The 21,834-nt window shown below is 43.5% G+C and overlaps 2 protein-coding genes across 5 annotated transcripts in view; one reads left to right on the top strand and one right to left on the bottom strand.

The window, feature by feature from the left end:
- The window catches only part of CDC42SE2 (CDC42 small effector 2), a 96,935-nt gene extending 87,653 nt beyond the window's left edge, over nt 1-9,282 (top strand). Inside the window, exons 5-6 of the mRNA XM_031673101.2 lie at nt 6,181-6,296; nt 6,856-9,282. Coding sequence (XP_031528961.1) covers nt 6,181-6,279 — 99 coding nt within the window. The 3' untranslated portion in view covers nt 6,280-6,296; nt 6,856-9,282. The remainder of the gene's footprint in view (nt 1-6,180; nt 6,297-6,855) is intronic.
- RAPGEF6 (Rap guanine nucleotide exchange factor 6) overlaps nt 7,976-21,834 on the bottom strand; it is a 202,344-nt gene continuing 188,485 nt past the window's right edge. For 2 of the 4 annotated variants that reach the window (XR_012069590.1, XR_012069600.1), the window contains 3 exons: nt 17,914-18,113; nt 9,790-9,892; nt 7,976-8,113 (listed from right to left, as the gene is read on the bottom strand). The gene's annotated coding sequence lies outside the window, so the exon portion shown is untranslated. The remainder of the gene's footprint in view (nt 8,114-9,789; nt 9,893-17,913; nt 18,114-21,834) is intronic. The other 2 variants (XR_012069596.1, XR_012069598.1) reach the window with 2 other exon arrangements.

Here is a 21,834-nt window from a genome sequence, read left to right as displayed (position 1 = left end):
GCCTCTCTGCCTCTCTGCCTCTCTGCCTCTCTGCCTCTCTGCCTCTCTGCCTCTCTGCCTCTCTGCCTCTCTGCCTCTCTGCCTCTCTGCCTCTCTGCCTCTCTGCCTCTCTGCCTCTCTGCCTCTCTGCCTCTCTGCCTCTCTGCCTCTCTGCCTCTCTGCCTCTCTGCCTCTCTGCCTCTCTGCCTCTCTGCCTCTCTGCCTCTCTGCCTCTCTGCCTCTCTGCCTCTCTGCCTCTCTGCCTCTCTGCCTCTCTGCCTCTCTGCCTCTCTGCCTCTCTGCCTCTCTGCCTCTCTGCCTCTCTGCCTCTCTGCCTCTCTGCCTCTCTGCCTCTCTGCCTCTCTGCCTCTCTGCCTCTCTGCCTCTCTGCCTCTCTGCCTCTCTGCCTCTCTGCCTCTCTGCCTCTCTGCCTCTCTGCCTCTCTGCCTCTCTGCCTCTCTGCCTCTCTGCCTCTCTGCCTCTCTGCCTCTCTGCCTCTCTGCCTCTCTGCCTCTCTGCCTCTCTGCCTCTCTGCCTCTCTGCCTCTCTGCCTGCCTCGAACCTACAACCTCCTGCTTGCTACTCCTAGCTCTCTACCCCTGACCTACAGGCTCTCGCTAGCTACCTGAGTTTCCCCTCACTCACCTTTATCTCCTCAACTAACGAATGATGCTGAATCCCTGGTGCCTCAGCCTGGGTTGCAGCTGAGGAACTAGGGACCCAGCATCCTCCCTCAGCTGGGGGAGATAAACCTGACTTGACTTGGGGAAACTGAGGTAGCTAGCGAGAGCCTGTAGCTCAGGGGCAGAGAGCAGGGCTAGCAAGCAGGAGGTCCTGGGTTCAAGCCCCGGGGAAGGACAGAGGAGAGTTTTTGCTGGAAGCAGAAAGCAAATTTCATTTTTACATGAATGCAATAAGTCCTACATACCTTCCTAAGTTGCTGTCTGTATGTATGAACTTGCCCAAAAGGTCTCATTTAACTTACGGCCTGACTTCCCCAACAGACTTCTCTGGACTTGATGGACACTGATTCACTCTTAGCATCAAAAGTTACATCTCACCCATCCTTTTGCTCAGTCACAATGACCACAGGTAGGCGGTTGGTGAACGCGTAATTCTGGCCACCGTTTGCCTTGCCATAATGCCACGTAGACCAGAACAGCCATCTGCTAGGTTTTGAGGTGGTACTTCCGCCCATGGGTGCAGAGGTATGCCCGATAGTAAAACACTTATTTTACCTCCTCCCCCTTGAATTTAAGGGTTACCACTCATCATAAAGTTACTGCAAGTCTTTAAAAAAAAAAAACCCACTTCATTTCAGGGACATCCTTGACACAGACCACTTTTCCATGTAACTTAAATGTGGTTCAACGACATCCATTACTTTGGAAGTGTGGCGGTCACTCTGACATGAGTTCATTGCACTGAGCCATGTAGGTGAATGATAAAAATCAGGCCCAGCAGACGCTAGTCATTCTTGCTAAACTCAAATCGAGTTTTTTCGTTTGTATGTTTACTACTTTGGCAGACATTTGATCCTACGTAAATTGGGCATATAACAATACATCCATGGTAAGTGGAACTCTTCCAGTGTGGACTCATGAACCTGCCTTTCGAAACGCCTGATTTGTTCCAGCAGACCTTTCCCACTACACTTGTCCGCAGACGATGCCCTCCACCAGGACCACGCCACCTTGCAAACACACCCTGTACTTCACATATAGAGGGAAAACGCTCCCTGATGGCTTTTAACATTTCATCTTTCCATTTGGCAAAGATACAACATTTAGACTGAGCACACTTTTTGATCAGCAAGAATAGACACAGGAGACAATAAACTAACAATGCAGGTTTCTAAACCCTGCTAAACTATTGCTCAAGAGTGAGGATACAGACAATCTGGGGAAACTGTGATGGAAGATAACGTCTACAGTATCTCATCATCACCGCCTGAGAACAAAATTACTAGGAGAACAGAACCAAAACCCACAAACGAGATCTACCAAAAAAACAAAAAACACTAGGTGGTAAGCTATCTTGAGCCCTAGCATAGTGAGGGTACAAAAAACCAAGGCCAAAGTGGCAGACAGAGCAGACTCGTGGCTTTCAAAGGAATATGCTTTAGATGATAAACTGATTATGCAGCAGGACCAATGGAAGCCAGCGGGCAAAAGTGGCTCGAAGACAGTAACTCTCAATATAGAATTCTCTACTCGGGAAAATTAATTTTACTTATTTACATACATTTTTGTTGAAGTACAGTTTACAATGGTGTCTCAATTTCTGGTGTACAGCATGAGGGGTGGGGGGGCAGCGGCTTACCCATGTCTAGACCGGAGGTCTTCTGTTTTCAAAGTCTCTAGCATGCCAGGATGGTCTGTGGTGTCTTTCTCCCCTCCCCCACCCCCTTCACAGTCTGTAAGGGAAACTTATTTTTAACTCATCTGTCTCTACATTTAAAGCACACCTCTTAGAGACAGTATATCGTTAGGTCTTATTTCTCCTTATACGTTCTGATAGTCCCCGACTTCTATTGGAGTGTACAGTCTTTTCAGGGGTATGGAGGAGGCGGCCCCAGAACTGAAACTCGTACAGGCACTCAGTCTCAGTTGAATGGATGCGACTCGGCTCCATAAATGGATCAATCCACTCATCTCTGCCTCCTTTTAGTCTGCCGCCTTTCTTTTCCTGATCTCCTTACTCCCAAGGTAAAGTCTGCTTAATACCCACCTCAACTTCCACTTCCTCCATTGAGCCATTCACTCAGGGCTCGGGGGCCATTCATTCACGGAGCGCTGAGTGAGGCGGGCCGCCCGTGCGGCACTCACTCGGGGAGTAGTAAGCGCTCTGATGAAGTAAGACGGGGCTGTGAGCGCGAACAAGGCTGCGGGCAGCGAGGCACGGGAGAAACGGCAGTAGGGACCGAATGACCAGGGAGGCCTGCGGTTCTCCACTAGGCATCAGGGACCGCGCCGACCCCGACCTCTAGCCCAGTGTGGCATCCGGACTGGCTGGTTACCGAAGTGATTGCCTCCTACTCTTGAGCACAGATGCAGCGGGACTGCGTTTCCCAGCCCCCCTCGCGGCTGGGCGTGGCCAGGTGTCGCCGCCTAACAGTAGCCTGTGAACTTCCAGCACAGCCCGTAAAAATCTCCCACACGTCCTTCCCATTCTTGAGACCTGAGAAGTCATAGACCAAAGATGGGAGAGTCACCGGATAAAAAGAACCTGGATCCCTGAACTCCGGCTAGGAGAAGAGCTACCCACCAATGAAGAAAAACCCATTTTGGACATTATTATGCAAGTGAAGGAAAAACTGGACTTGCACTAAGCCACTGTGATACCGGGGGTTGTCAGGACAGCTCACGTGGCACTGACTGGCCGAAGTCGCTGTGTCATTGCCACGGCTACTCCTTTGGCCCTCTCTCAGCCTAGGACACGGCCTCACCGCGCTCCCGGTTACCTTTGCACTTTCAGGTTTCCTTTCCTTCCTGCAGGTCCCACCCCATCAACTGGGAAGGCAGCAGGGCAGAGGCGCGTCCTTCTAAGATGAGTGCTGCGACGTGCTGTCTGCCCTCACTGCTGCAGCGTGGCAACGGGAGCGCCCGGGCCCCGTACGGCACTTGTACCTTTAGGCGGAGCAACGACGGATGCTTTCTCTCTTGTTTGCTTAGAACACGTGCTTTCTAGACTCCCACAAGTGCAGTCTTTGCCTCAGTCCTTCCCCAAGTTCCGACCGCGTCTGACCTGGCGGGGCTGGGGGAGGGTGCTCGTGCTGCTCGCGCTTTCTCAGGACAAGGAGTATTTCTTGTGCCCCAGCCACGCTGTCGGGCACAGAGTCGGTGCTCCACGACTGCTTGCTGAAGGAACGGACAGGGCCACTCAGTGCTGTCAAACACACTGGGATGCTATGGAAATAATCTCAGACGTTTCTGCTCTTCAGAAAACATCTTCAAAGCCACCCCCTCAATTTACGGTCAGCCGTGACAGAAGCTTTTCCTTGAAAACCAGATGCGTAGAAGTCAGGCTAAATTACGAGTCGCTTCGGGGAATCCAGAGAAATAAGGATGGTGCGAGAGGGCACGCTAAGGAGGACTCTGCTTTCCTGCTGCTCTGCTAAGCGCTGTTTTTTATCCCCTCCTTTGCTCTTTCTTCTCAAACTCTTCAAGTTTACAAAGTCACTCTTTATTCTGACACATACCTCCCTAAGTCACCTGCCCAGTAAAAGCTGCAAGCATCCACTGTACTCGGTTTCTCCCCAAGGCCAATGCCCAGTCAAGGCCCCTGCGGCCGCCCAGGCTGAGAGGCCTTGTCAGTGCTCTCAGAGCACGTTGCCCAGCCCCACACAGGCTCACGCCTTCACAGTGCCCTCCTGCTCCACACAGCAGCTTTCTTTGAGAGTCACAACACAGAGCTTCTCTCGTCAGAGACACCAAGGCCAGACCAAGTTGGCAATCAGGAAAAGCATGGGCTATACCATAACCTTGAAGAGTAAAGACATTCTTTTATAGTTTTTCTTTTATAGCCTCAGACCCATGTGGTGCTAGGAATCAAGATTAAAACAGAAACGCCACCAACCTGCAGACCAAATGGCATGAGTCAATGACATCAGCCTGACACCTGTTTTGAGCCCCAGCAGCCATCCAAGTTGCACACAGGGTCACTTTGTTTGCTGCAACAACAGAGCAACCTTAGGAAGAGGTATTTTGGACAGGATTTCACTCACTACAAAAACAGCTGGCTAATCTTTCTCCCAGTAATACGTGAGAATCATTTATTATTTCATTTTTTTAAAAGACATTAATATTCCCTTTATTTGATGCTGGTGCCACAAACTGAACATGCTTTAATTCATTTAATTTTCCTCAAAGTGCTAGGCATGGCTCTCTACCACTGAGCTATAGCCTCTTTCTTGCTACCTTAGTTTCCCCAAACTCATCTCTATCTCCTCACCTCAGGGAGAATGCGGGGTTCCAGGTGCCTCAAGAAAGTCAACTTTCATTTCTAGGTACTTGCGCTCAGAGTGCTGCACACCTTTCTATGATAAAAATGATAGAAGTCAGGCCCAGCAGACACTAGTCACTCTTGCTCAAGTCCAGTTGTGTTTTCTGTTTGTTATATTGACTAGTTTGGCACAAATGTCATCCTACTGAAATGGGGCATATAATAACGGTGTTGCAGAGACCCGACAGCCACACGCCAAGGAATGAGACTTGACCACTGTCTTACACCGTCCACAAAAATTCTCTCACAACAAAACCAGGCCTGAAACCACACACCTTAAAAAGCTTGTGTGCAGCAATGGAAACCGTCAAGAAAATGGAAAGGCAACCTGCAGAGTTAGACCAGCTACTGGCACATCCTGTGTCTGAGACGGGGTTGGTAGGTAGGCACCTTATGAAATCGATAAAGGTCACATTAATAAAATGCTGCGTCACTAACAGTAAAACTGAGAGCTGATGCAGGTGTGGGAAACAGACACCTATGTACACGGCTGACAAAGAAACTCCGTTCTTAATACAAACAGCCAACATATGAAAAGACACTGAACCTCACTAGTATTAATATGAAATGGAGACATGGGGACATGGGTATTTTCAAACACTACCGGTGGAAACAAATTTTGTGTGTTTGGATGGCAATTTGGCACTAACCAGTGAAAAATGCACACCCTCTGACCCAGTAACTGTTTCTAAGAAGCTTTCTTTCTGGTGTGTCTGCACAAGTGTGCAAATACATATGCTGTAGCATTTTCTGAAGTAGCGAACATTTTGAGAGCTTCCTAATATGTCTGTCAGTAATTAAACTAGGTAACATACCACTATAGAATATTATACAGCCATTAAAAACCAATGAGGTATTTACATTTGTGACAGTGGTTGAATAACAAAGTTGACTTGATCTGTACTTTGACTTTTGACTGTTTCTGAAATGCAGCCGAGTGCTTGGTGAGTTACAGGACGGTTTTTTTGTACTAGGGAAGTAGAGAAAGTAGTTGGACAGGGAGTTGTACAAAAAAAAGCTTCAGTTACTAGCCTCACATTTCCCCTTATAATGAAAACACTTCAAAAAGGCTATAGAAATACTTCCTATGAAAAGTGCCCTTCTGGACAGAGCAGCCCACCTAGACTGTTGAGGCGAGACTCACTCAGTTGTGGTGGCCCTAGTTCCGACCCTGCTTCTGTGTCTCCCTCGCTCCAGGTCAGCTCCATCCAGAACCAGATGCAGTCCAAGGGCGGCTACGGGGGCGGCATGGCTGCCAACGTGCAGATGCAGCTCGTGGACACAAAGGCGGGATAGCCCCGCTCCCGCCTCCAGTGAGTATCTGCGCTCAGGCCGCGGTGCCAGGTCGCACGTGGCCAACAGACCACTGACAGCACAGACGGCCTTAATTTAAAAGTGTTGGGTTAAAAAGTATCTTGTGCTCTTATTTTAAACATTATGTACTAACTGGAAAAGGCAGACATTTTTAGTTGGCCAGGTGATGGTCATATGCACCTACTGCATTTTGAACATTAGTTTCAAGTTGCTCTTTTCCTTAGGACAGCTAGGTGGGGAGGCTTTGACTGAGATTCTTGTGACAAGATGTCACTTTTGTGTCCTCTAAACATGAGTGAAATTACTACTCTGAGTATTGGTACTGCAGGAAATCCCACATGTAGAAAAGTACTTTTATATTTAACACTGTTACTAATCTTTCATAGTAAACGTCTCAAATTGAAAAGACAGCTTTTAAGAAAAGATGAGCCTCTAAAGCGTAAAAATAATTTGGATTTTTCTTTTGATTTTATAGTTCATTCTGAATTTGTTTTGTTCCACTGTTCTTAATTTTTTGTTGTTATGATTGCTTTTCTTTCCTTTGCAAATACGCAAAAGAAGTGTGATGGCCTCTTGTTCACCCTGTTGTGATTACTCCAGTGACACGTAACCGCTCTGCTCCGAAGAAACTGTCGTCAGATGAACCCTGCGTTTTCTTCCGCTGGCATGCATGCCTTTGGACTCACGGACAGAGTTCTTTGGATTGTGGCTTATCTTTATCAATATGGATCTGATTTTAGCATGATCTTTTTTGTGAATGCTAGCACTGTTTTGCATTTTTTCCCCATTTTTAACATTTCTCTTTCCATCTCCAGCCCCCGGCCTTATGATTTTATTGGTAAGCAAAGACGTGCTATTATTTGTTACTTTGTCACCATTTATGTATATTTTGGAAGGTATGAGAACCATAAGCACAATGATGATTTCTATCCACTTAAAACTTCAGCAGAGTAGATACCTGCATGCTTTATGAAGTTGCTTTGTACAGGAGCCCATGGGATGCCAGAAAGGAACGGGCTTTGCTGCCATGGGCTGGTGATACTGCTGCTGTTAGAGGAAGGTTAGCTGTGGCACCAAGTCACATCAGTTTCACAAAAAAAAGGCAACTTGTAGCTTAAGACTTTTATTTAGTTAGAACTACAGTGAAAGAAAAGCTTGCATTCATAAGGCATTCATTCTGTTGTAAATGTTCAGTATATTTATTTGAAAGTGAGGACCTGGGATTGTAAACAGTTACGGGTGTGTGGTCACATCCTCCCCATCCAGTCTGACTGCGCATCGCTATCTATCTTAGTAGCTGTTCATTTTTTGTGTACTCATCTGTTTTCACTTGTTTAGGTTTAATACTATGGTATTCAGTTGTTTCCAGTAGCAGCCTGTTGAATGTCCTGTGAGAAACCTTTCGCTCAAGTTCCAAAATACGTTTATTCTTCACAAAGTGTATTTCAGATATTTCTGTAAGGATGTAGTGCTAAGCCAGGTAGTGGTCTGTTTTCTCATTAAACTATTTAAGTCCTATGTCTAGTTGAGCCGTTATCTAAGAGTTACATTTGGTAGCACTAACATTTCATGTAGGAAATGGGGTGACATTGCATAAAGAGGGAACATTTTCTGTCTTCTTCGATCCCTTTCCCCTCACCTTAGTCCCAAATTCTTGTGAATCATAGAACTGCATACGTAGTAGGTTTTAGGGGCAAAACATGAAAGCATTTCTCCCACAGTTCTTTTCAGTTTACCCAGTACAGTGGGCGCCAGATACTCCTGCCCTGTGTTTCTGCAGTTTTGAGTCTTCGTAGGTCTCAATCCCAAACAGAATCTGTCAAGGAAAGACATTTATGCTTAGTAATCGAAATAGGCATTTTGCGGTTTAATACCTTCTAAACTTGAATTCACCTGGTGTCGTTAATTCACTGTGTGGATACTGCATTCTGGACTTCGCGTGAGTGCCAGGTCAGTGTCCTGCCAGGGCCACTGCTGTGTGCAGGCTCTTTTTAAGGGACGGGTTTCCTTGGCCTTGACAGCACTGATGCTGTTGAGTCTTAATTCTACTTTGACTTTAACATTTAGTATGCAGACTTTATCCTGGGCCTACACCTCCTAGACGACAACACAGGGAGCCATAGTTCCTTTTTCCCAGCTCGTGATTTGATTTGATTGTTTCCTCCAACTGCTCACTTTCCTGATTCTCCAAGGACCAAATACTCCAGTGAGCACTGGAGCGTCTCCGTGGTAAACCGAAGGCTGCACTCTAAAGCCTCTGGCTGTTCTGCAGCCGCCACCGACTTGACAGGCACAGGCAGCCACGCTGCGTGCAAGCCCGCCTGCCAAGGCGCGTGCCGGTGACGGCAGACGGAGTTAAGACAATTACCAAAAATTCTAAGAGTTAACATTGGACACATTTTTTTTTTTTTTAGGGAGTCAGTTTTCCCACAGTGGTAAGTGGCTTTGTAAATCTTGGGAGGTCATTTGCTCCCCATGACTGTGTGTCTCGCTTGAAAATTGATGCTAATTCAATAACTAGCATTGACTGTTAATACTTTGCTGAACTATATGCTAACAGCTGTTACCTAATGACACACATTCTTTTATCAGTGATCTGCATTCTGTGGAGGAGGTGCTTTCCCACGAGGTAGGCAGAAAGTGGGGCCAGTGAGCGTAGAGGAGCAATGTACACTGTGGTGACTGGGGCAGCATTTCCCAGGCAGCATTATCGGTGGGCCTTTAAATGAGATACTTTGTGAGTATATCAGCTTTCACTTTTGTTATTAAATTATAGCAGTTTTATTATAGAGAGCAAGTTTGCCTTGATTTTGTTTAAAATGACTTCTGCTCAGCGCCCAGGAGATAAAATTGACATATTTTTATAATATAAGCATACTTTTTTTGTACATTGTGTTCATTCTTGAATAAAGTGAGTTCAGTGTTGGCTTGTAGATAATAAAAAGAAAGTATTGATTTTGATTCAATAAATGTTTTTCACTCCTGCTTTGGTTCCTTTCTTTCAGCAAAGTATTTACTACACTCACAGAAGGTGCTGTTTTAGTAGAGTTATGACTGCTATCGTGACTGCAAAAAACAATTTATCATTTTCTTCTTTAAAAGGGGATTTAAATTTCTACACTTCACCTGATAATTTAAAACGAGGTATCAAACTCCTACTTAGTTTTCCATGCTGCAGCATTTTGTTTTCCCAGGATACGCTGGCTGGCAGTAAATACAACTAAGAAATGTTCTATGACTGTAGTGTGGAATTTCCATCACAAAGTGTGTGGACAGTTTAAAGAAGTTCGCTCCTAAAAGAAGACAGTGGTTCCCATCAGGGGCAATTCTGTCCCCCAGGGAACATTTGAAAACAGTATTTTTGGTTGTCCGAAATTGAAGTGGGGTACTTACTGACACCCAGACAACAGAGATTTTATCTAGTTCCAAATGCCAGTGCGACTGATTGGAAATGCTGATTCAGATGAGAACAAAGAAGACCTGTATACTCACCAGATCCTGCCAGAGACTCATCCATGTGTTGGGCCTTGTGCCTCAGCTACTGAGAATACTTCACTTAGGATTGGCTGCATCGTGAGACCTGGTGTACAACACTCTAAAATAGAAAAATCAATGAGAAAAGTAAAGTATTAGAAAAGTTTTGATAATTTTTGTCTTCAACTCAACTCAACTCATGGCCAAGGACTGTAAAGGGAAAACTGGGTTAAGATGAAATTATGGCAGGCCAGTAAAATAAGCTGATTAAAGGGAAAAAATTATGTAAAGAAACTCATGTCAATATATGAGCTCTATTTCGAGTGCCTCTTTTCAAAGGATAGGCATAATGTGCACAAAAAGTAGGGCAATTCCGTAAAACAGAGACCATTTGCTACGATTGTGAAAATGTAAAAATCTACCAAATGACTCATGATAATCTGTATTTTAATATTTGGGCTCCTTAAACTTTCAGTTTTTAGGATGTTTTTGAGATGAGGTTTTTATCTGCCTTTTTTTTTTTTTTTAACATTTCTACCAGATATATGCAACCTCTGGGCTACTTCTGACCCTACTCTACAATTCTTAATTGCATCATATTTATAGTTGGTCCTTTGATGCCCAAAAGAAAAAAAAAGCTAAGATCCAAATGTTTGATCAGGGACCTTACAAACAACTGCTGACAGAGTGGTGCTTTTGGTATTGCAGAAAGGATGATTTTAGTTTCCCTAGAGGATAACAGCAGGCGAGTAAAGGCACGGTCCACTCTAACCCCAAACTGTCTCTGTGAATCCAAGCTCTGGAGTTCACTAGAACTTTTATAACTCACTGAACCTCCAATGTTCATTAGCTTAAGATAGATGAATACACCAAAAGCCTGCCTGGGAGGCCCAGAGAGGATTCCTACACACAGGTGTTATTTTTGGTGGTGTTGTTTTTGCTCCTTTACAAAGGAGCAGCAAATAAGATAATAATCTTTAAACCTTGACCTGAGTGTCTTTTTTTCCTTACTGTTGCTAATTGAAGCCACTTGTACACCTGTGTGCCTTTCAAATGTCTGAGCGCTGACCTTAGACCCTAGGTCTGTGCCAACAGCTCCCCAGGGCCTGATCCCCTCTGCTGAGGTGCAGGGAGCACTTTGCTGGCTGCAACATGTTCAGGCTGTGTCAGAAAACATTTTGGCTGCTGTTTCTGGTTTCCTTTAAAAACAGTATTTCACTTCTCAGAAACTGTGCCAAGCAGCTTAGTCCCTTTAGGATATTATAACAAAATACCCCAGATTTGGGTGGCTTACAAACAACAGAAAGTGACTTCTCACAGTTCTGGAGGCCAGAAGTCTTGAGATCAGGGTGCCAGCACGGTCAGGTGAGGGCCCTCTGCCAGGTCTTCACTTGGTGGGAAAGGCTGGAGAGTTCTCTGGAGTCTCCTCTGTAAGGCACTAATACCATTGCCTTTGGGAGTTAGAATTTCAGCGTGAACAGAGGGAACAGACATTCAACGACAGCACAAAGGTACCGGGGGTGAGTGACTGGACTGTACCCACGTATATGCGGCCACATCCAACCTGTGCACAGTGGAGCTAACGCCATGCAGGCTAATACTGTAACAGGACCAGCTCGTACTGCAGCTCAGACACAGAAACAAGCAAACCTTTCTCCCTTCCTCTCTCTTTCCAACTTGATGTTCCTGAAGGAAACCAACAGGACAAGTAGACATTTTGGGAAGAAGTCACTATGGTAAGTCATTTGAGCGATGAGAAGTTCTAGGATTCAAGTGACCCAACCTGTGATTAATAAGAGTTTTACAAAGGGAAAGCAAGGGAAACGCTCGGGGTGCGGGGGTGGGAGGAGGGGCATCTATCAAAAAAGGAATGGTCTCTTCATTCTTTATGCCTTGAAATTTTTAAAAATGGGTTTTGCATTTATACTGTCACACTTCACAGACCTCAAATGGCCCTTTCTTCTGCAATTCATATATTCACCTCTGGGAAATTAGATAATTTCTTGGATTGTTCCGTCCAAAGAGTACCAGGTTTCTCAGCAGCAGCGGTGCGTCTAGAACATAATGGAACACTCGTCTCGGCTTCTGAGAGAACTGATCATCACTTGGCACTACTGTCTCTCTTCAGCCGAACTTTCACTGAAGTGAGAAGGCAAAACAGATCACGCTAGCAGGCAATCCAGAACTTCCCACATTCCCCTCCCGAAAATACCACTTGAGAATGTGGTCTTTAGAACAAATCAAGGAGCGTAATTAAAAGAAATCTCAAGATTTCCAGGCCTGAAGCAGACCTAGAAAGCAAGTTATCCAAATTAAAGCAATTAGATTACAAAAATTGGTCATAAAGAAGCATAATTAAATGGGTGTCATTCAGTAACTGGGCAATTCATGCGCTCAGACATTTTCTGTTGAGAACGATGTGCCCAGGCACTTTTTAGACACTGGGGATAAATATACCACATTTGCAGAATACTGGGGGGTGGGGTGGGCGACCCATATGATCTTCTAAATTGGACAAAATTCAATAGCCTTTTAAAACACAAACCTAGGACTAGAAGGAAACTACTTAAACAAAACGAAGACAGTATATGAAGTCCACAGGCGATATGGTTCAAGATGATAAACGCTTTTCTTTAAGATCAGGAGCAAGACATGGATCCCTGTTCTCTTGCTTTCACTCCCTTGTGCTGCAGCACGAGCCCCAGTAAAGCCCTGCCTGAAGTTTCTGTCTGGTCTGGCCTCTTATCAAGAGTCCAAGGGCTCAGTGCAAGTGACAACCCCACTTACGTGAGGCATCCAAGCAGTCTAGTTCTTAGGAACAGAAAGTCACAGAACAGATTAGGTGAACTTGTTCAAAGGCAACAAGAGTAGAAAAATAAAGAGAAAGGAAACATAAATATGATGATCCCAGCCCAATCAAGTGCCCACTAAGAACAGCCTCAGGGCAGACTTGGCCGTACAGCTGAGAAAAGCACATCCCTCCATTACCTGACATTCTTTTCCCCGTCCCTCCTAAGTGCACACTTGGGATGGACTCTGACCGAGACCACTGCTGCCCAACACTCTATGCCAGCAGAAATGAGGCTTTCAGGATTGAGATCTTGTTAAACAGTAAAAAGGTTCATGGGAACATGACCATCACAAGAAACAAAGATTCTGAGAGAGGCCAAGTCAGAAGCTCAGGTTATTCAGCAACCGCCCAATACCTCAGGGTCACGGTGTGTCTATTCCTCAGGCAGCAGAAGTTCCTCCCAGGCTGCGGAAACCACTACCCACAAGGTCTTTGCTTGCTAGATGGCATAATAAAATGATGCCTAAGGTTTTATACAGAGCATCCTTGCTGTGCCTGTCATGAAGCAGTGACTTAAGGGATAAATGCACCATGCGTATCTACAAACCATTTGATGTTTTCAATTCAAATCTGATACCACACACATGGTCAGACACAGGTGTTGACATAGCGTCCCACGTGAAAAACACCACGTGCAGAAAACTCTGACATGGATGTGGGGCTCTCCTAGAGTGCCAGCACTAAGAAAGGGGAAACCCGAGTGCAACCCGGCCAGGAAACCAATGAGTGGTGAACACAACGTGTTCTAGGATTAAACAGACCCTCCTGACTTGGATCTAAGACTACAGGCCGTTTTCCTCTTCCCTGATGTCGGCACCCTCCTTTCCCTGCTCAGCGGTGGGCGACCTCAGTGGAAAGCTCTCTCCTGCCTCCCAGTCGTCTCTGCAGCTCTCGGTTACAAGGCACAACCAGAGCTCAGCAGGCCTATCAGTGTAGCTCAAGGAGACCCTTGGTGGGCCACCAGATGAAGGATTTAGAAGGACTAGTACAAGAGGAAATCAGCAGCATAGGCTTCTAGCGAAGCAGGTGGTAAAAATGCTAACAAAGTGTGTTCTCTGTTCTCTTTCCAATTCTCAGAAATAAACAAGGAAGGCAGACTTTCCAGTACAGGTTCAATGGACTGGTTTATTCATTAGCCTCTCACTAGTTCCAGGCTGCCAGAAGCACTTTATAGGCCTGGCCTCACAGGGGAGGGAGAAGGGGGCTAGGTGGGTGTGCCTGGTTGTGGGGTGACAAGATAGGATGGGACACTGGAGGGAGAGGGTGAGGAGGCGTTCAGAAAGCACCAGTCCCCTGTGAGGCATGAGCCTGGCTGATTCCACACCCATCCTATTAAAGAGCTTTTACTTTCCCAATGTCAGAGATGATGGGACAGGTGATTAGAGACAGTAAATGACTTGCTCAAGGTCAGACAGCCGGTAACCGGCCATGGCAGTCTTAACAGCTTATGACGAACGTCACGGGGTCATACAGGAAATGACCCTGCTGATCCACAGGCTAGGAATTCCAAGGAACGCCTCACACTGGGCCCCCTGCAGTGTGTGTAGGGGTGGGTCACTTTGACTCACAGTCCCACCAAAACCCCACGGTTTGGGAAAGGAATAGTTCCCTTAAAAAAGAGAATGGGGGAGCTGTTGTCACATGGGGAAAGGCAGGAAGGCTTGCAGGGCAGAAAGGAGGACTGGGGTTAAGAACAAGGGGTTAAGTGTGTTGATCCACAGCCTGGCAGTGCTTATCTCAAGGAGAAAAGATTCGCAGATGAGAAGAAAGACAAAGGGTAGAGGAGAGGACTCAGCCCTCCTGCTTCCCTGTCACCTGGGTGGAGGGAGAACGCCTGGCTCTTTAACTCATCAGGAGCCCTGACCCCACACCGCATTCCAGGCCTTGGAGACCTGGGAAGATGCCGTGCTCTTTAAACCAGATGGTGTAGGCAGGGCAGGGTTCAGGATGTCTTAATCACATTCTTGCTGCTGTTAGTATGCTTCCCTCCAGTTCTCCACTCACAGTTTTCAGTTTGGCTTCCAGCATGTTTTAACTTAGGAGACAAGAAAGCTGAATCTCACCAATAAGTCAGGAATGTACCTTGAATGCATTTTTATATGGAATCAATCTGATTTTGGAACATCTTGATTATATTTACAATAGTTGAGGTTGTCAGATAAATGACCACTAGATGGAGTGTTTACTGGCGAGCCGAGACCATACTGGGCAAAGAAATGGAATTCTGGGAAAGGAGATGAGATGGAAGAATCAGGGTAGAAAACAACTATGGTTTGAAGAGGGAAAACAGGGAGGGAGAGAGGGAAAGAAGAGAGTGTATAACCACTGAAAGTTCCTGCGAAATTTTCAAGGGGGCTGGGTGTTGCCCAAGGATTGCACACGCATTAACTCATTTCATCCTCATAGCCTACTCGAAAGCGAGTTGTTAACATGATTTGAGGATGAGAGAACTAAGCCACAGGGTGTAAACACAACTTCCCCAAGATCATACAGCTAACAAGCAATATATTAGTTATCTATTGCTATGCAGCATATTACCACAAAGTCAACGGCTTAAAACAGCACAGTTTCAATGCATCAGGAGTCTGAAATTCAGTGGGTCAGCTTGGCTCGGTCTTCTGCTTGGGGGTCTCAGAAGGCTGCAGTCAAGGTGTCAGCGGGGCTGTGCTTGAACCTGGAGGCTGAACTAGGGAAGCAGCCACTTCCAAGCTCCAAGGTTGTTAACAGAATTCAGTGCCTCGTAGAACTGAGGGCTCCAGATTCTTGCTGACTGTTATCTGCAGCCTCCATGTTCACTGCAGCATTACTGACAAAATTTCTAAGATTTGGAAACAACTTAAGTGTCCATCAACAAATGAATGAATTAAAAAATATAGAGCATGGCCCAGAAATAAACCCACAAACTTTTGGTCAATTAATCTTTGACAAAGGAGGCAAGAACATACAATGGAGTAAAGACACTCTCTTCACCAAATGGTGTTGGGAAAACTGGAGAGCTGGATGTAAATCAGTGAAGTTATAACGAATACTCCCTCACACCATACACTATTTTTGTGTATAAAAATCACAATGGCTTAAGACTTAAACGTAAGACAAGACACTATAAATCTCGTAGAAGAAAACATAGGCAAAACATTATCTGACATACATCTCAGCAATGTTCTTCCTAGGGCAGTATACCCAAGCGGTAGAAATAAAAGCAAAAATAAACAAATGGGACCTATTTAAACTTATAAGCCTTTGCAAAGCAAAGGAAACCATAAGCAAAACAAAAAGACAACCTATGGAATGGGAGAAAATATCTGCAAACAATGAAACTGACAATGGCCTAATTTCCAGAATATATAAACAGCTTATACAACTCAAAAACAAACAACCCAATCCAAAAATGGGCAGAAGACCTAAAATAAGCAATTCTCCAGTGAAGACATACAAATGGCCAATAGGCACATGAAAAGACACTCAGTATTGCTTAGTATCAGAGAAATGCAGATAAAACTACAATGAGGTATCACCTCACACCAGTCAGAATGGCCGTCATTAAAAAGTCCACAAACAATAAATGTCGGAGAGGGTGTGGAGAAAAGGGAACCCTCCTACAGTGTTGGTGGGAATGTAGTTTGGTGCAGCCATTATGGAAAACAGTATGGAGATTCCTCAAAAGACTAAAACCAGACCTACCATACAATCAAGCAATCCCACTCCTGGACATATATCCAGAGGTCACCTTAATTCAGAAACACACCTGCACCCCAATGTCCATAGCACCACTATTTACAATAGCCAAGACACGGAAACAACCTAAATTTCTATCAACAGATGACTGGATATGGCAGTTGTGGTCTATTTATACAATGGAATACTACTCAGCCATAAAAAGGATAAAATAATGCAACTTGCAGCATTTAAGGTGATATTAGAAGGTGGGGCCTTTTGAGGTGATTCGGTCAGAAGGGTAGAGCCCTCATGACTGGGATTAGTGCCCTTATAAAAGAGGCCCCAGAGAGTTTCCTTGCCCCTTCTTTTTCTATGAGGACAATGAGAAGTCACCATCTATGAACCAGGCAATGAGCTCTCATCAGACACCAAATCTGCCAGCATCTTGACCTTGGACTTCTTAGCCTTCAGACCTGTGACAAAGAAATTTCTGTTATTTACAAGCCACCCAGTCTACAGTATTTTGTTACAGCAGCCCAAATGGACCAATACATATAACCTGAAATATATAAAACTTTTATTTCCCAAGTATACCTCAATAAAGCAGGGGAAAAATAAACCAGAAACCCACATCCAACACTTAAAAGTAAACCTTATGAGAAATATGAAAGCCTTTAAAACAAAACAATAAAACAGTGAGAGCAATGGAACATATAAATAAGTGCAAACATATCCTGGGTTCACATATAGGAAGACTAAAGTATATGATGATGTTTATTTCCTTCCAATTATTACATAATTTCAAGAAAATCCCATTCACAACTCAACTGATTGTGTGTACATATGCGTTTGTGTATGTAAGTTGATAAGCTGGCTGTAAAACTCATTTGGAAATGCAATGACACAAGAACAGCTAACACATTCTTGAAAAAGAACAGGGTCAGAGAACTTCATCAGGTATCAGTATGTATTAAACTACTAAGTAACTAAGACAACAGAGTAGTGTGGGATGGAAGAACAAACAGGCCAATATAACAGAACACAGACTCCAGATAAACTCAAATACACCAGACAGTTCATACATGGCAAAGACGTCACTGAAGTGGGGTGGAAAAAAAGGACTTAACTTTTCAATACATGGTGTAAGGACAATCTTCGGGTGTGAGAACAAAACCTGACCTACATCTCACCCTACACACAAAAATCTATTCCAGATAAACTTCAGAGCTCAATTTAAAAGGCAAAACATCCAAGCATCTAAAAGCTAACACAAATATGTTAATGAACCTGGAGTAGGGGAAAACTTCTTAAATAGATCACAGAGCACTAACCATACAGGAAAAGTAATAAATTTTTCTAGTTCAAAATTAAGAACGTCTCTTCATCGAGAGACATCATGAAGGGTATGACAAAGGAAAGCCCCCAGAGTGGAAGAGGATCTCTGCTGTAGATATTAACTGATTATGGCGTCACATCCAAAACATATAAAGAATATCTACAAAACGAGAAAAGACTTAAAAAAGCATTTCATAAAACTGCAAACCAAACAGCCCACACAAATATGAGAAAGAGCTCAATCCCACTAACAATAATGGAAATGAAAACTAAAACCACAATAAAATACCACTACATACCCACCAAAATGGTCAAAGTTAAAGGGACCAAAAAATACCAAGCAGTCAGAACAGATGAGCAGCTGCCAGGCGCTCCGGAGTTCGCAGCGGCTCCGCGCAGACTGCTAGAGGTTGGATTGGCTCTTAGGCGCGTTATCTGCTTTTCATTCCTGTTCAGAGTTGGGCCACTTGTATTTTCTGGAAGATCTCCCTCGGGAGCCCTGCAAAGGACCACCACTCATTACGATTCCAAATCCTACGTCCCATGTCCAACTGTACAAATACTCTATTAGTAAACAGCTGTATCCATATTGAACATTCATTATCGTCTGAAGATTATCCAAATATAATCTGTCTAAAATTCTGTATTTTCTGATTGGAAATGCTTCTTCTGTGAAAGAGTCTTCTGAAATACTTCACTATGGACTGCAGACACATCTGAAAAGATGGCTAAGAAATTGCCTTATTCTTTTCTTTTTGAGGAATTACATCATTTGAAGAAGGTTAGCTTGCAAAAGAAACTTAAAAAAGTATTTATCTGTATATACTCACATCTTCTTTATCCATTCATCCATCAGTGGACACTTAACTTGCTTGCATATCTTGGCTATTGTGAATAATGCTGCAATGAATGTGGAAGTGCATCCATCTCTTTGAAAGAATGATTTTACTTTCTTTGGATATATGTCCAGCAGAATTGCTGGATCATATGGTAGTTCTCTTTTTAGCTTTTTGTCTATTTTTAATTTTTTTTGAAGAACTTTCAAAATGTTTTTCATAATTGTAAACTTGCAATGTGGTAAGAGAGTAGATCTTAAGTGTTCTCATCTCACCCACACAAAAAAGGTATCTACATGAGATTAATGTGTTGACTGTGATAATCATTTCACAATGTGTACGTATATAAAATTAACACATTATACATCTTAACAATCCACACTGCACAACCTTAAACAAACAAACCAACAAATCTTGCTGTTACTGTTTTAAAGACAGACCCCAGGAAGAGTCACATTGTAGCGTGGTGCCATCTGGTGGCTCCGCTGTATTTTTTTTTACTACACCTTTCCCTTTTACCCCTATTCTTGTTTCTTCCAAAGGACAGTTTTAGGTCAATGATCATCTGCCACTGACCTCCAAACAGAGGGCGTTAACGCTTCCTTCATCATCAACTCCAACCTTATGAAGAGCTTTTCATAATGAAATTAAGCATCTTTTCATGTTTATTGGACAATTTCCTCTTTTTTTATGAAATGCTTCTTTAATTCTTTTACCCATTTTTCTATTAGCTGCTCTTTTTCTTTTGATATAAAAAAAGTACTTTATATACTCTGGATACTTTTCCTTTGAAGGGCATATGAATTACAATACATTTTCACTCCATTGCCTGTTGTTCTTTTAAATGGTACTTTTTGATGAGTATGTTTTTAATTTTACAATAGTCAAAGATACCAACTTTTCCCTTTATTGTGTTTTCTTATGAGGATCTTAAGAAATCCCTACCACTGCGGAGATTTTGTTATGTAGAATCAGCGTGATTTCTTCTGCAACTGTTTGGTGTAACTTACAGGTAAAGCCATCTAGGACTTAAGTTTTCTCTGTGGAGAGGCTTTTAAATGACAAAGTCAAGTTCTTTACTAGTTATAAGACTACTGAATTTTCCTTCTTTGGTAAGTTGTGTTTTTCTCTAAATTTGTTTATTTCATCTATATTTTACTCATTCAAAGTGTCGTTATCTCTAATGATTGTAATGATTTTTACATTCCTAACACTGTTTAGTTTTGCCATTTTTCTTTTTCCTTGTTCATTCTAAGAGTTTAGCAACTTTCTTAGTCTTTGAAATAACTTAGTTTTCTTAGTCCTTTTTTTTTTTGCACGTTACATATTTCATTCCTTGCTGCTATTATTATTTTCTCCTGCGTATCTAAATTTAATTTGCTGTTATTCTGGTTTCTGGAGAAGAACGTTTACCTAATTCATTTTTAGCCTTTCTATTTTCCTAATACATGTACTTAAAGGCTATACAATTCCCTTTAAGTATGGTTTAATAACATCGAAAGGTTTTGATATTCCTATTTCCATTTTCATTTGGTTCAAAGTAATTTCTACTTTCCACTGCATTATTGGCAAGTATATCCCTTAACTTCCTAATTTTGTACTTTTTGTTACCAATTCACTGTTTGACTCTGCTGCAGTGAGCCTCTTCTATGAGTTCCTCTTTCAAATCTGTTAACAGTTTATGGCCTAACATACAGTCATTTTTGATAAATGCTCCATGATCACCTGAAAGTAATGTATATTTTGCATTTGTTGTTAATTTCATGATTTATATAGGTCCATTAGATTAAGTTTGTGTGTTGTTCCAATACTCTATATCCTTACTGATTTTGGGGTGGGGGACACGGGGAGGATGTGTGTGTCTGCTCTCATTTATTGAGAGAGTTGTATTAAAATTTTGTATGTGGACTCCAGCTTCTGGGCAAGATGGAACAACCAGCACTTTACCCTCCTACCTGAAGCAACTAAAAAAACTAGACAAAATATATAACATGATGCCACTTAAGACACTGGACACCAGGCATTTAAGGACAGTAATCCTTGAGAGCATAAGAAACAAAAGAGGTGCACCCTACCACTGCCCCAGCTTCCTGCCTGGAGAACATTTCCAGGAAAACACAGAAAATTCAAAAGAATCTGAAAATTGTTAGAATTAATGAAGGAAATTAGCAAGGTTGTTAGACACTAATCATTATAGAACAACTGTACTTCCATATTCTATGAACAAATAAAAAACTAAAGACCAAAAAAGACACTTCACAAAAGGGAATATCCAGAAGGCCAGTGAGTACTCCAAAAGATGCTCCGCACTATTAGTCATCATGAAAATTAGAATTAAAACCACAGTGAGATACTAGCACACACTCACCACCACGCCTGAAATGGAAAACAGCAAGTCTGGCAAGGATGACAGGAGTGTCCCTTCTGTGAACCTCTGGAAAACACCAGGCTGACTAGGCTGCTGTAGAAGCGGCGTCTGGGATGGTTCCACCTCGTCTCTTATTTTTGTTTATCAAACGCTCGAAGGTGGCGAGGTGGGGCGGTTCCTGACATGTATGTTCGAAGCGCTGCATTCTTCAATTGCGGGTTCTGGGTCCTCAAAGTCAGACAAGAATACAGTAGCGTGTATTCCTTTCCTTGGGGCTGCCATAACAAATTACCAACGTCTGGGAGATTTACAGCAACAGGCAAGGAGTCCAAAATCAAGGTGCTGGCAGGTGGCGCTTTCTGTGGAAGCTCTAAGGAAAAATCTTTTCGTCTCTTCCAGTTCCTGGAGGCAGCTGGCGTTCTTTCAGTCTGCCTTCTCCTCTTCTCTGTGTTATCTTCCTTTGCCTCTCTAAGGACACTTGTGAAAGCACTTAGGGCCCACTCAGATAAGCCAAAGTAACAGCCTTATCTCAGAATGCTCAACTTAATTATATCTGCAGAAACCCTTTCCTCTAATACAGCACCCTTTACAGTTCCAGTGATTAGGGCTTGATATTTGTGGGTAGCAGCTATTATTCAACCTACTGTGTGTAATATTTTCTAGGTAAAGGAATAAACTAGTGACTGTGCAGAAGTGGTAAGAAGAAGTAGGAATGGCCCTGGGGAAACCCCGGGGTGTGTGTAGGCAGGAGGTAAACTGGGAGCAGGTAGAAGCTTATAGAGGAGTAACATTCTCTGGATGCAGAGGGGGGACTGGGAGATTTTTACAAAGGAGTGCTAAAGCAGAGTCTTCTCCTTTGCCAGGATTCAGCGACCTGATTCTGATTTAAAAAAAAACTGCTTCATTTACAAATAAATGTACTTCCTAAAGGAGTAAGCAATAGGCATGCTATGGTAGACCCAGGTAGCTGCCCATTCAGTATCCATTCTTTCCTTCCTCACTGAAAAGAATCCCAC

The sequence above is a fragment of the Vicugna pacos genome, chromosome 3 (genome assembly GCF_048564905.1).
Source record: "Vicugna pacos chromosome 3, VicPac4, whole genome shotgun sequence".
Taxonomy (NCBI): Eukaryota; Metazoa; Chordata; class Mammalia; order Artiodactyla; family Camelidae; genus Vicugna; species Vicugna pacos.
Note: the sequence above shows the minus strand (reverse complement) of the source record. Positions and strands in the feature narration are given on the sequence as shown.